Source organism: Apaloderma vittatum, unplaced genomic scaffold, assembly GCF_000703405.1.
Source record: "Apaloderma vittatum isolate BGI_N311 unplaced genomic scaffold, ASM70340v1 scaffold18460, whole genome shotgun sequence".
NCBI classification, from domain to species: Eukaryota; Metazoa; Chordata; class Aves; order Trogoniformes; family Trogonidae; genus Apaloderma; species Apaloderma vittatum.
Genome location: NW_009696434.1, coordinates 11,272 through 29,016, shown reverse-complemented (window position 1 = coordinate 29,016; position 17,745 = coordinate 11,272). Strand labels below are relative to the sequence as shown.

The window sequence follows — 17,745 nt, the reverse complement described above, 5'->3', positions numbered from 1 at the left end:
GATCCCCAAAGTTTTGAGCAACAGAAGATGCAAACCCTCAACAGGTCAGCACGTCAACAGAATTGTGTTTCAGTTCAGAAATTCAAAGTGGAACAAGCAGAAGTTAACAAATAATTTGGAAATCCATCTGAAAAGAAATAAACAGGGATAGCCCCTTCTATAAACAGACATTCAATATTAGTTGTTATTGTGAGGTGTTGTTTTTTTTTAGTTGTGCTATTTCATAAGAATAGCAACAGAGCAAATTGCCAGATAAAAAACAGGCTGTGAGAAAAAATGACTTTTTAAAATTAATTCAATACATTCCTGTTTATAAGAATAGCAAACATACAACTGAATACCTAGTCCTCCAGCATGTGCATCAATGAGAGATGCTGCTACTGGGATCCCTTCAGGGAGACCGAGATCTTTTGCCGCTTCTGGCGTTAGACCTTTTCCAACCGACTCTCCAGGAGACAGGACGTGGTTTCCTGGGCAGAAACAAGAAAAACCAAACACCTGTCAATTTACTAAACAGAAAAACAAATGTGTATGTTATTACAAGAACTCTCTTCCTCTCCTTCAAGTTAGTGTGGTGTATATATAAAACAAAAAAAGTGCATCAAAGGACTCTATCTGATTAAGAAGAATCTTTCATTATCTGTCTGTATATTAAATACAGCCATGAAATTAAATTTCACTGGGCATCTTGCCAAGAGATATCAAATACTTATACAGAAATCCCAAGTTCTTGCGGCAGTTACTGCCGAGGCTGCCTGAAGCCATTCTCTGGGCACAGGAAGGACATTTAGCTCAGTTGAAAACTGCACCTGATGCACAAGGCAAAGGCCAGTATTTTTTCACTTCCAACCTTTCCAGCAGTTTCTGCTAGGAAGAGGGTGGCTATAGGAACAGTCTGAAAAGGAAACTGGCTTAAGCAGCAAATTCCTCCTATTACAGGTGGATTTCCTCATAGACCTAAATAACCCTTTTTGAGTCTTCATGGGCCTTGTGGAGTATGAAGAACGTTACGGTGACCCCAAATGCAACAACACAGCCCTGTCCTCTGAGCCCTGCCAGCAGGGAGCCCAGTGCCAGGTGCTGTCTGTATTGGTCTCCACTACCATAACACACATTCAGTTTTGTCTTCCAAAAAGAGATTGCTTCAGTAACTGTATCATGGTGATAGAGATTTCTCAGAGCACAGCAGAACAAATCTAGATGCAATAAACCTTCAGAATTACTCTGCCTTTGTGAGACCCCACCTGGAATGCTGTGTCCAGCTCCAGTGGGAGCTCCCATATAGATTCCTACCAATACTTTTAGTATCTATCTGTAGTATTTACTAAATTCAACAAATCTTCCAGCAAAGTTGACAAAACTCCTTTTTAAAATTAAACAAGCCTATTTTAACAGTCAATTCTATCAAGAATGGTGCACCTAAAGGACATTCTGACATGTAGAAAGGAAGTAAAACATCCTGCGCAACAGAGATTAATTAAGAGGAATAGCATATCATAAAATGTCAGGTATATGCTAATGCCCATCAGCATAATCTAGAAATACAGTTATACTACTTTACTGTTAGACAAAAAGAAGGTTACAATATTAAATTCACAACTAGAGAACTGGTCTTCATTTTTACACATCACTTAGAACTTTGTCTTTCTGTAAATGATGTCAGTTCTTCACGTTAAGGAAGGCTCAGGGTATGGAGCACTTTGTGATCAGACAACACACCCAACTTCTCATTTTTCATTTCTCCAAGAGTTTCTACTCCACTGACGACTGCCGCGCTGTGTCTGCAACGCTAGGCTGAGTTGCATACTGGAAATTTAAAACAAGTATGTGTAGTGAAAACTTTTTCACTTGACCTTGGGTTTATATTCAAATATTGGGGGCAGTAACCAAGCTTGACTATTTAGCTTATACAGAAGGAAATGACGGCATTAAACTATGTCCTCACAGGAAAAAAAGTGTCTATATTTTATTAATTCTTAGTGTAAAGTCAAAACATTGTGCTAACTTTTTCAAGACATGTATCTTTTGCATTTTTCACCCAGTAAGTTGGAAAGCAGGATGTTTCTCTTTAAGAGAACTTCTGTATTACTTTTCTGCTTTTTTAAGACATTGGAGAATAATACCAGTAAAACAAAGTTGTTGTCTTCTCCCCCCGACGTTCAAAGACCCTGCAGGTGGAAGGAAGTTCGAAAGAGTTCATGCAGCTAAAACCACATCTTTTTCTTCAGAATCAGTTGCCCAGCCTGAAAGGATCCAACTGTCTTGTATGTACAGCATTAGATGAAATTAATCTGAAATAAAACCTCTTTCCAGGCACTCAGTTCCACAGTTGGCTTGTTTATATCAGTGACACTGGTCAAACATTTTAGTGTGTAATTATTATGTGGTTAAACTCCATTTTAGAGTTCAGGGCTACTATTAGACAAAATTTTTTCTTACCAGCTTCACAATTACTGTATTTCTAGATAACGAGCACTAAGGGAGCAATTTCAGAGATAAAGATAATCCTCTCTTCTATGGCAGGAGTAGAAAACGACCCTATAGATTCCTTTGGTAGTAGTTATATATCAGAATAACCAGCAGCATTGCTACCCACCATGGCCATAACGCATGTGAGAATGCACAGGGATGGGGTTCTTGTGGTTTAAGATGCAGCATAATAATCTTGTGGGTTTTTTAAAAATGAATTAGCAGTGGAGTAAGCCCTGTCTGTTTTAAGAGTCAAGGTAAACCTGAGCAATTATTCCGTGACTGAAAGCACCTCCTGACGACGTGGGAAGTGACAGCAGTCAGACAGGGGATGCAAAGAGGAGTCTGCTAGGGTCACCCAGCAGTCAGCGAGTGCAGAGAAGATGTGCCAGCAAGCGAGTGCAGAAAGGAGAGGATACTGACCGTCCCTCTACTTCAGCCTACCAGCTTTAGAAATCAATAAAAGCTCTGCTACACCCATACAATATGTTCACAACAAGCTTGGTGAAAGGGAAGAAGCAGGCTCTGCGCGGGCACTCTGTCAGCATGGAGGCTGCCTCCCCACTCACACCACTGCGAGTAAGTAGGTGTGGAATGGGCAGAGCCTTGACTGAACCACATGGGTAGAGACCTGGAAAGGGAATTAAGAACTCTCATGGTTTATTCTTCACTAAAAGACTAGAAAACTCAGCTAAGCATCCCCATGCTTAGAATCCATATGTATAAAGCTATTAAATGATAAAATAAAAAATACAACAAGCAACCAAAGAGGATCGTCCTGATTCGAGCTAAACAGAACCAATTCTTTTGAGTGACTTAAACAGCAAAGCATCTGAAATAAATTGTACTCCAGTACCAAAGAGGGAGGGAGTGAACAGATTCTTACTTGAGTAAGAATCTGGCTTTAGAAGTCAAGGGACAGCTACTGTAAATATAAAGGTATTCTACAGCTACACACCAGCAATGCAAGGGCAGGTGCTGCCCCCGTCAAACCCTACCTGTGCGGGAAAAAAGCTGTCAGGGAGGGAGGAAGGCAAACGGGAGCTGCTTCTGCACAGAGCCGGGCAGTGAGAGCGGCGCAGAAGGCTGCACAAAAGAGGCAGTGAAAGGACCGAGTCTTCTCAAGGCTCTTGCCAAAGTAAATGTATCGAGTCTTTTGTTTACAGCAGTCTCCTGTGCCAGTCATTTACCTTTGCTATAATGACTTCCAAAATTAGACCTAACCAAACAAACCCATAATGGCTGGAGCTGGAGAACTTTCTGTTTCACATTCATACAGCTGTTTCACTCATGTAATGCCTTCATCCACAACCTTTTCATTTCGTACGAGACAGACTATTTCCAGCTATTTTTTTCCCCTATAAAGCAGTGAGTTTACAAAAGGAAAAAGCTGTCTGAATCTCTTCCTCCTCTTTTATCCTTCTTCGAAGACTAATGTTAGAATTTGCTATGATCAGGTTTTGTTCAGAGAATTTATGTGGTACCAAGGACCCTCTACCTTTTTAGGCGGTTACCACAGCAACGAGCTATTTACCAGACGCAACACACAAGCAGACAATACCTCTTCAGTCAACTTGAGTAATCAAAATTCACTGTACTGGCTTACTAATATTTAACAGAACTAGGTACTTAGGACTTAAACCTTTTTCAAAACAACAAAAGCAGAGCGCAGCAGGGGGCCCAGCTGACTCAACTATGATATACTCCCTGAGAACAGCTTTTCATCTATCGTGCAGAATGTGGCTCCATTTCATATGCACTTATATTTGGCTGCGTAAATGCATAAAAATACAAAAGGCAGAAAATCAAAAGGACATGTGCCTTTTCTTCGCTAACTTGGCACGAGCAAACTTGAACTCAGATATCTCAATCCCTTGCTGAAATCCCAGCAGCCTCAGAAAGAAATCCAAAGGGTCCGTCCTGTCTTGATTCTGTAGCCTCTCCAAACTGGAGATTCTAAATGCTTTTTAATTTAAAAGACAATACACAAAACAGATCTCCTGTTAAACAAGAGCTATATAACATGCATTGAAGAAGTCAGCTAGTTAAGTAAAACGGTGCTAGATAAGCACCAAAGGGAATGGGCCTTACTTAAAAGAAGCACCATCCCTCCAAACGGATCTTGTAATAAGGAACATATTTTTCCCCTCGATGCATTGTTCATTACAAAGCTTGTAGACAAACTCCAATTTTTTGTGTTTTATAATAATCCTCACAATTCCAAAAGTCTGTGATATGCAAGGAATTTGAATAAATAACTCTTCTGATACATCATCCTAACACCATTTCACATACAATTAATTACCAAATATCCTGCAGTTACATAGAATACTTCTATTTAATGAAGATATCTATGGTTTATTGTCCTACAATTTTTAACCATCTGATTAGAAAAATATCACTGAGATCTGAAGGAAACAGGATAATGATGTGGACCATAAAATTATAATATTAATTTTTATCTTAGGAGTGAATGCATGGTGGTTAAAGGGTGTTAGAAACAGCCAGATTTGGGGCTTTTTTAACCTGGAAATACTCTCCATAAAATTTCCTTGTTGGCAGTTCAAGACTTCAGTGTCTTCATTCAGGAAAACCAAAACAAATTGTGATATTATACGCCAGCTTATTCAAAAGTGAGAAAAACAGTTGGATAAACAAAATCACTTTGGCTCTCTTCAGTTCAAAATCCATCTCTGTCTCTGGGAGCTGCCACAGTAGCTCGAGGCAAATCTAATTTGGGTCCTTTCCATCCCACTCTCCCATGCAGCTCATGCCTTTGGCTGAACTACATCTCGACTACCTAACATGTAATTACTTAACGCGGACATATTAGTTGCTAAATACTGGCAAAAGCAAGCAACCTACATGCAGGCAGATCCTGACTCACTAAGCTGAAAAGTAAATTGGGCGGCAGACTGGAGGTGCCCACTTCAACAAAGGCTCCTGCCTTCTTGTCCGACTGAAAGAAACCTACTTCATGTATAAATGATAAGCTTTCCCGGTGAAAGGTCAAAAGAAATAGAAAAAAAGCATTCTGCATCATTGGATCATTAGGCATATACATGGACGGACGTGACTGAGTTTTCATTACTGGATTTCGGTGAAACAGTGCAGAAGGAACAGCTCCTGAAACGCACGGTTCGCTACCCACGACGCTGACATGCGTGTGGGGACACCACGCGTGTATTTGGATGTCTTACTAAGTAACTAAATGCAAAGTATTTGCATCCAAACTCAGCTGATCTCATGTTTTTGCCTGCAAAAAATAATTCCAACAGGCTGATGATTTCTGGCACCTGACAGCACAATACCTCTCAGTCTCTCTAGATACAAAGATCATCAGTGTCAATTTTGTGACTATTGTTATACTTTAAGAGCTGCAAGTAATCAGGCTTCGGTTTGGCACAGTACATTGCTAAGAATGTACAGGCAATTTAGCCTATATTAATTACAGCTTATTACTTCAGGGAATGTTTTTTATTACTGGATGTTTTTGTAATAATTCACACGATAGCAACTCCTCTTTGAAGAAATAGTTATCCCTTTTTCAAAACCGAAAGAAATAACACGCCAAAAATAACCTGATCAGTTACTGAAAGGATGCTTTTGAATCTTTCAGCTAAGCTTCTGATACCTGCACAATCTTATTCCCCATCACATTCACACAGTATCCAGTTCTAATACCTGTACTGAGAAGATACTGATGCATTGTACAGGGTTCAGAAATGAGTCAGGAAAGCAGTTAAAAGGATCAAGAAGTACGACAGTTCACATAAGACTTTTGGTGAGAAGCCTCAAGCAGCTCAGTGTTTTCCTTTAACACAGAAAATTGCAGCCTGTGCAGGTCAGGCATATCGCTGCAGCCTGCCAGACAGGAGTAGGAAGTTGAAGTTCAGATGAAAAATAAAGTGTATTCTTTAAATTATTTCATTAAATTATTTCATTAATTTTGAGAGATAACAGTAACTAACAATCAATGACCTTTAAGTCTGAAGTGGTCTCTCCATCACAGGAAATTATAAAATCAAGATTGGTTCTAAGATACATTTTAAACTACTTAAACATTAATTTTAGGGAGTCCAACAGCTTCTGACACAGAGGAAGATGGTAAAATGTTTGAAATAGTCCTTCTGGTTTTGTGAATACTGACTCATAAAGCAGACATCACTGTTTTAAAAGCTATCTCAGTGGGAGGCTTAAGCAAAAAAAGAAGACCAAGCCCAAATCAGGGCCAGGGAGAAGAAGAGTTGGGTAAAAAGAAGAAATGACCCAGAACTATTCTGAGAGATGCTTTTTTCTCTTTTCTTTTTTTAGAACTGTATGAAAAATAAGAAAGGAGAATAATATTGGAGAAATTTAGATATTAAACAATCACAACAGGGTCAAAGTCTGCACAAAGCTTCTCCTATGATTTTCAAAAACAGAAGTTCAAAAAGAAGGCACCTAGATTTCATACCAGAAGGAAAAATTTCCCAAGTCCACAATGCTGCCAGGGTAGAAAACATGATTCCCCAGGCAGACGGAGCCTGAGACCAGAACTCTAGAAGTGGACAGTAGGAAATTTGGTTACGATTTTTTTTTGAAAACTCTAAGCTTCTACTATTAGTTGTCTAAGCTATGAAAGAACACCACACACTCCTCCTCACTTTCTGCAGCAAAGAGGGAGAAGTGGAAAGGTACCACCTGCCAGCAGGACTCAACCTGATGATAGGCAGGGTGAATGATGGCTCCTTTCCTCACAGTGGAAGAGGAATGAAAAATGTCCCTCAGGAAACACCGTGAAGAAACCTGAGCTACTGCATTTAGCCCAGCCTATTAAAGAACAGTTACTGGAAGGAGGACGAACATCTCAGGCTGGAGAAACTGGCTGACAGGACACGCATGAAATTCAAGAATGGGGAATGCACGGTTCTGCACAGGAGGTGGGAGGACCCCACGCACCAGGACAGGCTGAGGGCCGACTGCCTGGACAGCAGCTTGGCAGAAAAGGACCGTGAGGTCCGGTGGACATCACGCTGAGCAGGAGCCAGCTACGTGCCCTCGCAGCACAGGCGGCCAACAGCCTCCCGGGCTGCGTGAGGAGGAGTGCCACCAGCAGGCCGAGAGAGCTGGGGATCCTTGCTCCCTGCTCAGGAGGCCGCAGCTGGAGTGCTGTGTTTTCTACTGGGCTCCCCAGTATAGGAGAAACATGGACATACTGAAGCAAGTGCAGAGAAGGGCCCCAAAGGCGAGTGAGGCATGTCCTACACGGAGAGTCTGAGAGAGCTGAGACGTCAAGCCCAGCAAAGAGAAGGCTCGGAGGTGAAGGGAGGGCAGATGTTACCAACACACACACAAATATCTGATGGGAGGGAGTAAAGATGATGGAGCAAGACTCTTCTTGGTGGCACCAGTGAGAGTACAAGTGGCAACACATACAAACTGAAATACAGGAAATTATATTTAAACGAAACAGTATTTTGTTGGGAAAAGGCAGTCAAGACACTGGAACAGGTCACCCAGGCAGATTTTGGAGTCTCTTATCTTTGGAAATGCTCAAACCTCAACTGGCCACAGCCCTGAGCAAGCTGCTGCAGGCGACCCTGCTCTGAGCAGAGAAAGCTGAACTAGATAATTTCCAAAGGTCCCCCCTCTAACCTCAAGTCATTGCTGTGATTCAGTGTCCTCAAGATGGAAAAAACATAAAATAAAATAGAAATCACAGGAACGTGTAGCTTTTCTGAGAAAAATTCTTTCTAACTTCTTACTTCTGAATCACATATTATGAAATAAAGCCTCAAGCTCCGAGGAAGGAGACACCCTAAAGCCTCCTTGTGCTGTGCCAGTTTCAGCTCCTTTACAGTTGCTACAGCTTTTGGACGGACCGAAATGACAGGAAGCCAGAAAAATGTTGGCATGTTTGGAACACTCTTCAGTTGTAAATTCCATGTAAATGTAAATATCCTCTGATTCACCTTTTTAATTTTGTTTGAAACTGTAGCGTGTTGTAATTTACTGGAGACAGCAAAGACCAAAGACAGACAGATAAAGGGACCCCAGATTTAAATGAATACTTTTACTTATCATTCTTTTCCATTTGCCAAGTATGGTGCTTAAAGTTCACTTTTGCAATCAAGCTTTATGAAGAACTGGCAGCCATAAGCTAACCTGAAAAAAAAAAATCAGCATCCCTTTCTCTCAGCCTTCAAGGAAATCCCTCAAAATACGCTGAAGCATCTGGTATCGAAGGCCTTGGAAGAGATAGAAAACTGGCAGAAATAATGGATTGACCATTCCCTTCACAGCCACTGCAGCATAAGTTAATATTAACTGTATTTTGCCACCCTGGACTGAATCTTTAATTTTCAGCTTAAATGTAAATAAATGAGTAGGACTTCCATGTATTAAAACTGATTACTTCTGACAAAATATAAAACCTAAGCGGACTCTATTTAAGTCTAACAGTAAGAACGACAGCAGGTAGCAATCAAGAGACTCCAAGCTATCTTCTCAAAATCCCAACTCATACACAGGTTTCCTTATGAATAAGTACTACAAATAAAAGACCATTAGAAAAGAACGTCCTATTTTAAAATTCTACAGATCCTTCTTTTTAGGGCACTCAAAAATGGCATACGCAAGTGCTCTGGTACGTGAAAACATCAAGCTTCCAGTCCCCACAGTCCTGGAAGAGTTAAGGAAAAGAGATTGCAAAGGACGAGGGCTGTCACTAAAGCACAGTCAGAGTGCAGGAACAGGGAGGGTGACACTATTGTACTGATGTGGGGGAGTAAGGACCGCTAATCACAAATGCCCTTTAGAGTCAAGTCCAACCCTTCATAATTGAAAACACAGTGCCAAAATTTAAGACCAAAGTGAAAACAAAAAACACAAAACCCCACAAAAATAACTCATAAATAAAAATAATTAAAAATAAACAAACAAATAGACAAAAAAGAAGAAATCCTACTGGAGATGGATTGAGGCAAATAGGAGGCAAATTTTCTGTGGAAAATAGGAGGCATTCTTCTTGAGAGTGGCTAAGGACAAGTGGGTAACAGATCTACAGTGAGATTTCAGCAAACAGATACCGAAGGCCCAAAGGCTGTTTTTCTTCCTCACATCACCATCATGGCCATGAAAGAATTCTACCAGATGAGTGAAGAGAGGCATAAACCACCGATCTCCCTATTATCCAGTCACATGAAAGCTTAAAGGAAGAAAATCCAAGAAATTTTAAGAAAGAGTTTATCATTTTGTGAATAGGATTGTTGACGATGCTTGTCGACAAAACCCTACCTGCTGATAACACAATCTGTCCATGCAAGAGCTATTTTCATTAGCATATTAATTTCAAGAATCCAAAGTTCAAGGCAAGCACTGAATTTCAATATAACTTTTGAGATTTAAGCAACCAAAATGCTTTTCTGAGCTTTGCCTTAGATGTTCATAAAGATCCCACATGTATGAGCTGCGTATTTACTCAGTTTTGAGGAAGCAGCCATATATTCCTAGTCAGGGAAAGCTGGGAAGGGGGCTTCCAAAATCCTTATCGTGTTGCAGGGCTATATTTCCAAGTACGAAACTTACTTTTCAAAAAGATACTTCATTAATATCAGTGTGCTACACCACCACAGATGAAAGGTGACAAATATCCCTTTACAAAAGATAGCATTTTAGCCCTCAACACACAATCCACAAGAACAATAAAACCAGTTCTGCAGTACCTGCAATGCTCTCTCAGACAAAGACGCCAACTTCAACCAAAAAAAGACCTGGCATAAAATATTACCATTCAATAAAAAATCATTATTTGGTCCCTTAAGTAGCCCCTGAAGTAGAGGGTTGTGGTAAAAATTTATCAGGCATTTTCCTCCAAATGGCACATACGCTTCAGTACCCTAAGAGGTAGAACATAGCACATGAAATTTTAACGGAATTGTTAATGTCTTTCTAGGTTTTATAATACCACAAAGATATCCTCATCATGTGCTTTCACCACAGCAGATAAATGCTTATGCTTGTAGTACACAACACTTTCAGAGTGGTTTTGAATACCAGCCAGCTTCTGCTCTCTTGGTGGGCAAATTAATGGGATCAATAAATTTTGTAGTATCTCCAGATAAGGCTCGTTACCTTCACAAACGTGATCAAAAAATTTGTGAGGTACAGGAGGGACCAAAAACAATTTATTATGTGGATTCCCTGAAAGGTTAGCCTGCTGTGAGAAACACAAAATGTCAAAGGCCTGGGAATTTTTGTCTGTGAACCCACGCCTTGATGTGGGAAAGGTTCGTAAAAGATCGTAAAGGTCAGATGTGAGGGTCTCCCTTATCAACAAGGTCATATGTTAAGTTAAACTGAAACTAAAAGAAGTGTACTACCTGGAATTAGAGTGATTACAGTAAATACCTTTTTAAAGGGTAAGACGTTTCGTAAGTGATGTTTAAAAGTGTCTTTATCAGCATAAAGAAATATGTACATGAAAGAAGTTCTCAGGTAATTTCCATAAACACTTCCAGTGTCATGAAAATTAAAGCTACTTCAAAAAATGTCTAGTCATAACTATTCACCTATAGATCCGTCTGATCGGAAATAATAATGATTTCACTAGAGATTTAAAAAAAAAACAAACTCAAACACAGGTTTTCTGCCTATTTTTAAGTGGTAAACAATTTATTTACTTTTGTCACAGTTAGAAAATTTTGCTAATTTTACCTAATGACATTTGGCTTTTTCTAGAAAGAAGTGATAGTCCAGAGCCTGCTAATTGCTTAGGAGAGATATGCAAGAAAAATACTATTATTTCTCTTTACAAGGGGAACATGCAGGCTTTAAAATACATCCCTGTTTTTGAGCTAATCAAACACTGAGCAGACATACAGAGACTTGGACAAACCTGAGAACGGAACAGGAAATTCCACTAGAGTTACTTCAGGCTTGTTAGGGTTTTGGTTTTGTTTTTATTTTAGGACAAGTTTTAGACCACGTACAACCTCCCTTCAACTTACTCCTGCCTACGTTAGCTGGCAATTTCGAGTTCCTCCATCTGGAAGCCACCTAAGTTGACTGGTTCGAAATCGATAACATGCCTCCTGCAAGCACACACTGACTGTCTGTCCATACGAGTTACTTAAATTGCCTTCCTTTTGCACTATGTGCTAAAGTTAAACGGCAGCTGAGACTGTTCTTTTATAGGACAGCACCTTGAAGCAATATTACAAATACTGAGTTGAGCTTGTGCATGGTGTGATCCTGTGCTCGTGCTCAATGTAGCATCTGTGGGCTCCTGGGAGGAGGTCTATGCAGCGATGGTGCCTCGCCACCAACACCGACACCTTGGGAGTTGGTAGGAAGGAATCTCCCGCTAGACAAGAACATTCCAGCTGCAGTTCGACTTTCCTGGCTCTACTCTGTCCTGATTGAAAAGGAAAGCTGAGCTTATTTAGAGTGCTCCTCCCAAGTCCAACGACACCGAACCCTCAGTAAAACAAGCAACCGCCCCAAACTTCCACTGGAACAATGATACCATTCCCATTTTCCCGTGTACAGGGACACGGATAAGATTAGGGCTGGAAGAAAGAAAAGCACTTCTACAGCTCACACAGTGCAAACCATTGGCAAGTAGCTTCTAGGTGGGGAGTGAGTTGCTTTGTTTTGATGTCTTTTTGTTTCCTTCTGAAGCTAAAACTTTCCAAGAGATTCCCAACAGGCACAGTTTAGAAGGTGCACCTGGAAGGAATGAAAAAGTACTTGCTATCTGGTGTCCATATTTGTACAGAGAGTTCCTTACTTTCTCTTCGTAGTCATATGAATGAAAGTCATTGTCCAGCTTTTTTGTGATTTCATCATGCAGCTAAATATAATGAATGTAATACTTTTTTAAAAAAGGCAGGTTAGACAAATGGTCATGGAAATAAACATGTATTCTACCTCAGGCCAGGTTTCAGCATCATTATGCAAAACAAAAACTGTCTTACACGTTGGATACACCTAAGGTAATCAGCTCAAGAATCTGCAAATCAAAGGATTTCTCAAGGTGAACTCTACTAAAGCTTCAAGTTCTAGCCTAGAGATTGGTGCAATTCTGCAGGTCAGATTCTGCTTCTTCAGTTCCAGCCGAGACATATCCAGGTATTCTATGGTTTATTTCTTGAAAATCAATGCGGTTTCTCAGACAACTGGACACTTTCCCCATTAATTTGCCTTGCAAGAAACACCTATCAACAGAAGTTAAATTACTGATTTATTTTGTAAATGTGTTTTAACAAAACATAAGCTTGATATTGAAAATTAAAGATTTTTGTCTTGTTAAACATTGAGCCATATATAGATCAGTTTTATGAGGCTTCCATCCCAACAAAAGGCCCTTTTTATTAATGGCTACTTTATCATTTAAAACATGTATGTTTAGTTACTTAAAATGGCAAATTGCTTTGCACTGAAGTGCATTGCATAAATATTGTATTAAAGCCTTAGCTTACACTTAATAAATAATTTATTTTAAAAATAGTCTTCCATGAGACTACCAGCTGCTGAGATGTTCAATTTTCTAGTAAAAACATGTATTTACTGCAAGTCTTATTTTAACTTGTTGAAGATTTGCTAAAAGCCATATGTGATAGATGTTGTAAGAATTCTATTCAAACTAAAACCTCAGGAAGCTAAAAGCCTAATAGTTCTAGTGCATTTTATACCTAGGCATAAGCAGTTTCAGTTGCAGAAGGAAAAGCTGAAATCTATTCAAGGAAGCTTTCAAGTACAATATTCTGATAACCTGAGAATGACTTATAGCATATCTTGTGATGATCGGTGAAGTTTATAGATTTCATTACATTTCACTTCACTGCAGTCCTCCCTATGCCATTTCCATTTCATGCTGCTGCTTTTAAACTGCTGCACAAACTTGTTCAAAGTGCTAGACATTAAAAAAAAAAATCAAAGGAAATTTCAGATAATTAACTTTGATGAATGAGCATATTTTAATTCATGTCTGGTAATATTCTTGTTAATGACATGTCTGCTTAGGACATCCATTAAAAGTCCATTAACTTAAGAGGGAAAGTCTAATAAAGTTATCCTGGAAATTTTCTGGTATATTAACATTATGGACTTCTAATGAATATCTGCTGCAGGAATTGCTATTAGCAAGGCTACCACTCTAATTAAACTTAGGCTCTAAGAGAGCAGAAAAAAAAAGTAGAAAGATAATAACAAGCAGAAGTAGCGCTTCTTTTGCAAATTACTATATGAGAGATTGATACAGGTCAGAAAACATGCCATCAGTAACAGCTATAAATTACTACACTGTGGCGCTTTTTTGTAGCCTGCCATCCAATATGTACCCATATCGTGTAATCATGTAATGTAACTCCTTCATGTAATCAATTCTGAGGTTCCCATTTACTTTTCTATTGTTAAGATTGACCAGTACTGAAAGGCTAGCTAGGCCTTTCAGAAGTGTAAAAGATATAGAATTTAAATAGTTTTTCATGACAATGCGAGGTAAAAAGTGTACTTAGCAAAGCTGTTACCTATGAGCATCCAGCCTTGTTATCAACCCATCTGAAGCTCCATCAAGTCTTGCTACATTTCTGCTGACATTTGCAATAATACAGCAAAAGGTCTTTTTATAGGTATGTATCTTGTTTTGTATAAATATGTATATATCTTTGTGTGTGTATGTATAAAACAGAACAACCCCGATATACCTATTTTTTCATACTTATCCTTCACCAAATCTTCCAAACCAATCATTTTCCAGAAGCTGTCATCCCAACCTCCATCTGAAGTGTACGTCCACTTGCACATTACTGTACAGAGGGACCTAGAAAAGAGATAATATAGGCACAGAATCAGGAAAATGAACATGTTGGGGTTTGAAACTTGCGACTAGAAGAAAAGTTGTGCAAAATGATCTCTTTGTTCACTGGTCAGAAATTCCAAGTATAATGCTAAGATTAAAAAAAAAATTAATGGTTACTGTTCGGAGTGCCTGTCTTGAGATACCTTAAAAGGATCTTCTCTTTAAGATTCTTCTCTGCTGAAACAATTCCTGGGCTGGCCACTTCATTGCATAAATCAGTCAAATAACAGGTCATGCATATGCCCAGAAGATAGCATAGCATGAACATGACAGCTCTTTAGCTAACAGCTCAGAGAAAGATTCCTGCTTCTCCAGGCTGTACCTAAATAGCAATGATTTGCACAGACTGTGTCCTTAGAAAAACTTTCTATTACTCATGTTCAAGTTGAATTACAATTTACAGGAGATTATGTATGCACCGATAATTAGGTTAAACGGCACTGCTTTCATACCTGCAGGCACAAAATGCCTTTATCAGGTGAATGTGTACAAGAAAAATCGCATCCAGCTAACAGCGTTTTTGCACAGCCTGTGTTCAAGTCCCGCTATCACTAGGTCTGGGTTTCAGCAGAAGCCGATGACAATTCAGTGATGTGCTGAAACAGCATTAGCCATGATGCAGCTGAGTGCAATATTAAGTTCTTCTTTCAAGTCTCATTCCTGATAAGCTGATGCTGAAACCTCCCTGTGACAGTACGGCATCACAAGGGCAGGCTACAGGAACAGGAAATGAGCAAAAGCCAAGAGCACTTGTCAAAATGTCTATCACAGCCAAAATAAGGTATTTCTCCTAAAATGGTCCATAGCCCCAACCTCTCATTCCTCCCCAAATATGAATAAGGTTCCTGAAGATTTACTATTACACAACTATTTTCTGTCTGAAAACCAAGAACCATCTCAGAAGATCGGTGTTTAATCACTCTTGAAAAGTCAAGAAAGGCATTAAAAATGCCAAATACTACTGAAAATTTCAGCTGCCTGTAGCCTTAGGAATACTACCACACCATCGAGTGCAGGACAGATTGGATGCATCTCAGGGGAACACAACATCATAACTGTTCTTAAAGAGAAACCCCTTTCAGAGATGGATTTTGTTTCATGTCGTACAGCTTATTTGTGACTTGCTTTTGGGCAAGGTGTGCTTTCCAAGACATATTCTTTCTCTTAGGATGTTACTATTTGAACGCGTATCTTCAAAGCAAATTGAATTTTACTGAAGCATTTGACTTTTTCTTTCAGCTTTGCAAAAATAACATCCAAAGCAAATTCCTTTCTACAAAAAATATCTTGAGTTAAAGTAATCCCTCTCTTTGATCCAAAGAACTACCTACAGATCCAAATAAGGAGAATTAAACTCAAAGTCGTATTATTGTACTACGTAGTGTTACTTATATTACCATGATGCCTAGGAAAACTAGCTCTGGACAACAATCCCACCATCTAGGGCAAGGTACAATCAATGAACAAAGAAGGAAGGCTGCTGCCTTCAGGAAAGTTAAAAATGAGACAGCAACATAACTGACAGTCAACACAGCGAGATGTTCCAGAGAGCGTCCCATATATCAGGACCTACAAGCTGTACCTAGAAAACACAGCCAAACCCAACATGATACTCAAAATACTAAGTATTCAGTCAGAGGGAGAGACAAAACTTCACATGAAACACTTGCTCCTAGTTCAGATCCCACTGCGCTTTTCCTATCCAGGCAAAGTAGAGCTTCAGGTTTTACAGTTATAGCAAAAAGCCTGCAGTAAATAATAAAGGATCTGGCCTTTTTGAAAAAGGAGCCACTAAAGGAATGTGGCATAATTACCCCACTAAGGGAAAGTGCTAGTTTCAAGTTTGACAAACATCCTTGTCCTAGTTTCCCATTCATTTATCTAGAAATATCCCACCAACAAAGCAGCAGCGAATGCATCTCATCCGTTAAAATGTTATTAACAGAAACTAGCAAAGAAATCAACAAATGGAGCAGAAAAAGGGAAATTATTTTTAGTTGTTATCTACAAATCAAAGGTAAGATTTCTGCACACTGACACTGTACACACCTTGATGACAAATAAGAATAGGAAAAGCCTTTCCACACAGCTGGAAAAACACCTGGGCCTCAGAGTCACGACGTTTTGGGAGTTTACAGTGAGAACCAAGGATGTAGAAGTGAGGGCAGGATTCTCACAGGGTGGGACAGCTGAAGGCACGGTCCTCAGCACAAATCCTCCCATGTGACAGTGAGCAGAAGATCAGATGATTATATGAACTCCCCATATACTCCCATTTTCTCATCCAGGACAGAAATGTGTATTTTAAACACATTTTGTTTCATTTCATTGTTTTCTCTGGGGTTTTTAAAACCAGAGGACTGGTGGTGTTCATTGACAAGCCCACTGTTTATAAAGGGTGCCTTGTTTGCTCTTCATAATGGGAGAATTTATTAATATTATACATTTTTTTTGGAAAAAAAAAGAAACAGATAATGATTTACATTCTTAAAATATTGTGGAGATTATTTCAGGGATAGTTTTCAAACAATTTTGAAACCTCTCGTCCCCCCTTTTTTAGAAAATAGTTTAAGAAGAGATCAGACAATTACAATTCAATGTCCAGTTTGAAAACAGAAAAGCACATGACCTGTAACTACAGCAATCGCAATGTTGATAGAAGAAATTCCAATTTCCAAGGATTTGAAAGCCAGACACAGAAATCTAGTTAGGACCTTTGACAAAAACTGGGTGAATAAATAAATTACAGGCTGAAGAAAATACTAGGAAAAAATAAACATTTTCCCCAAATCAACTCAAACCTCCTATTAAAAGGAAAAATAAAGACCGAGTATTTAAAATAAAGATAATTTCATCACTTCAGGAAAAAAATTAGACATAAAGAGTGAAACAAAAATGCATCCAGTTTTCCCAAATATGGTAAATACCAAATCATAACAAAGTATCATCAGAACTCAATATGTATTTTTCTAATTAGATCAATGCTATGAACTATTGCCACACCCTGAAAAATACTCTAGGGATGAGAGCTAAATGTCGTGGCTCCCTGCGTTCAAAGATCACAAAGCAACTCCCTCTACTCATCCAAAGAGGAACTGGAGCAGCCTTGCTGGACTCCAAAGAGCGTGTCTGAAGCAGCGGCCAATTCCTCCACACAGCTCGCTCTGCGGAACGCCACGCGACACACAGAGGACACGGAAACCGTGTGAACGGGGACAGACCAGCCCCTGCCCATCCACCCGAGTCCAGCGCATCGGAGCTCTGCAACCGGACTGACTGCACTCTAGTACGAAAAGGCAATGGGGTTGTGAGCATTTTCATCCTGCTTATGTAGATATATAAATGCCAAGTGCTCACAGAAAAAGGATCAATAGTTGATTTCTGGTTGAATTTTTAATACAAAAAACATGAACTGCAAAGGACACCCCTTC

General features: G+C 39.4%; 1 protein-coding gene across 1 annotated transcript in view; it reads right to left on the bottom strand.

Annotated features, from left to right (window-relative positions):
• Window positions 1-14,275, bottom strand: part of FGGY (FGGY carbohydrate kinase domain containing) — a gene marked incomplete at both ends in the record, with an annotated part of 59,271 nt that extends 44,996 nt beyond the window's left edge. The window contains 2 exons of the mRNA XM_009874864.1: window positions 342-470; window positions 14,160-14,275. Of these exons, the coding sequence (XP_009873166.1) occupies window positions 342-470; window positions 14,160-14,275 (245 nt within the window). The remainder of the gene's footprint in view (window positions 1-341; window positions 471-14,159) is intronic.
• Window positions 14,276-17,745: the final 3,470 nt, after the last annotated feature.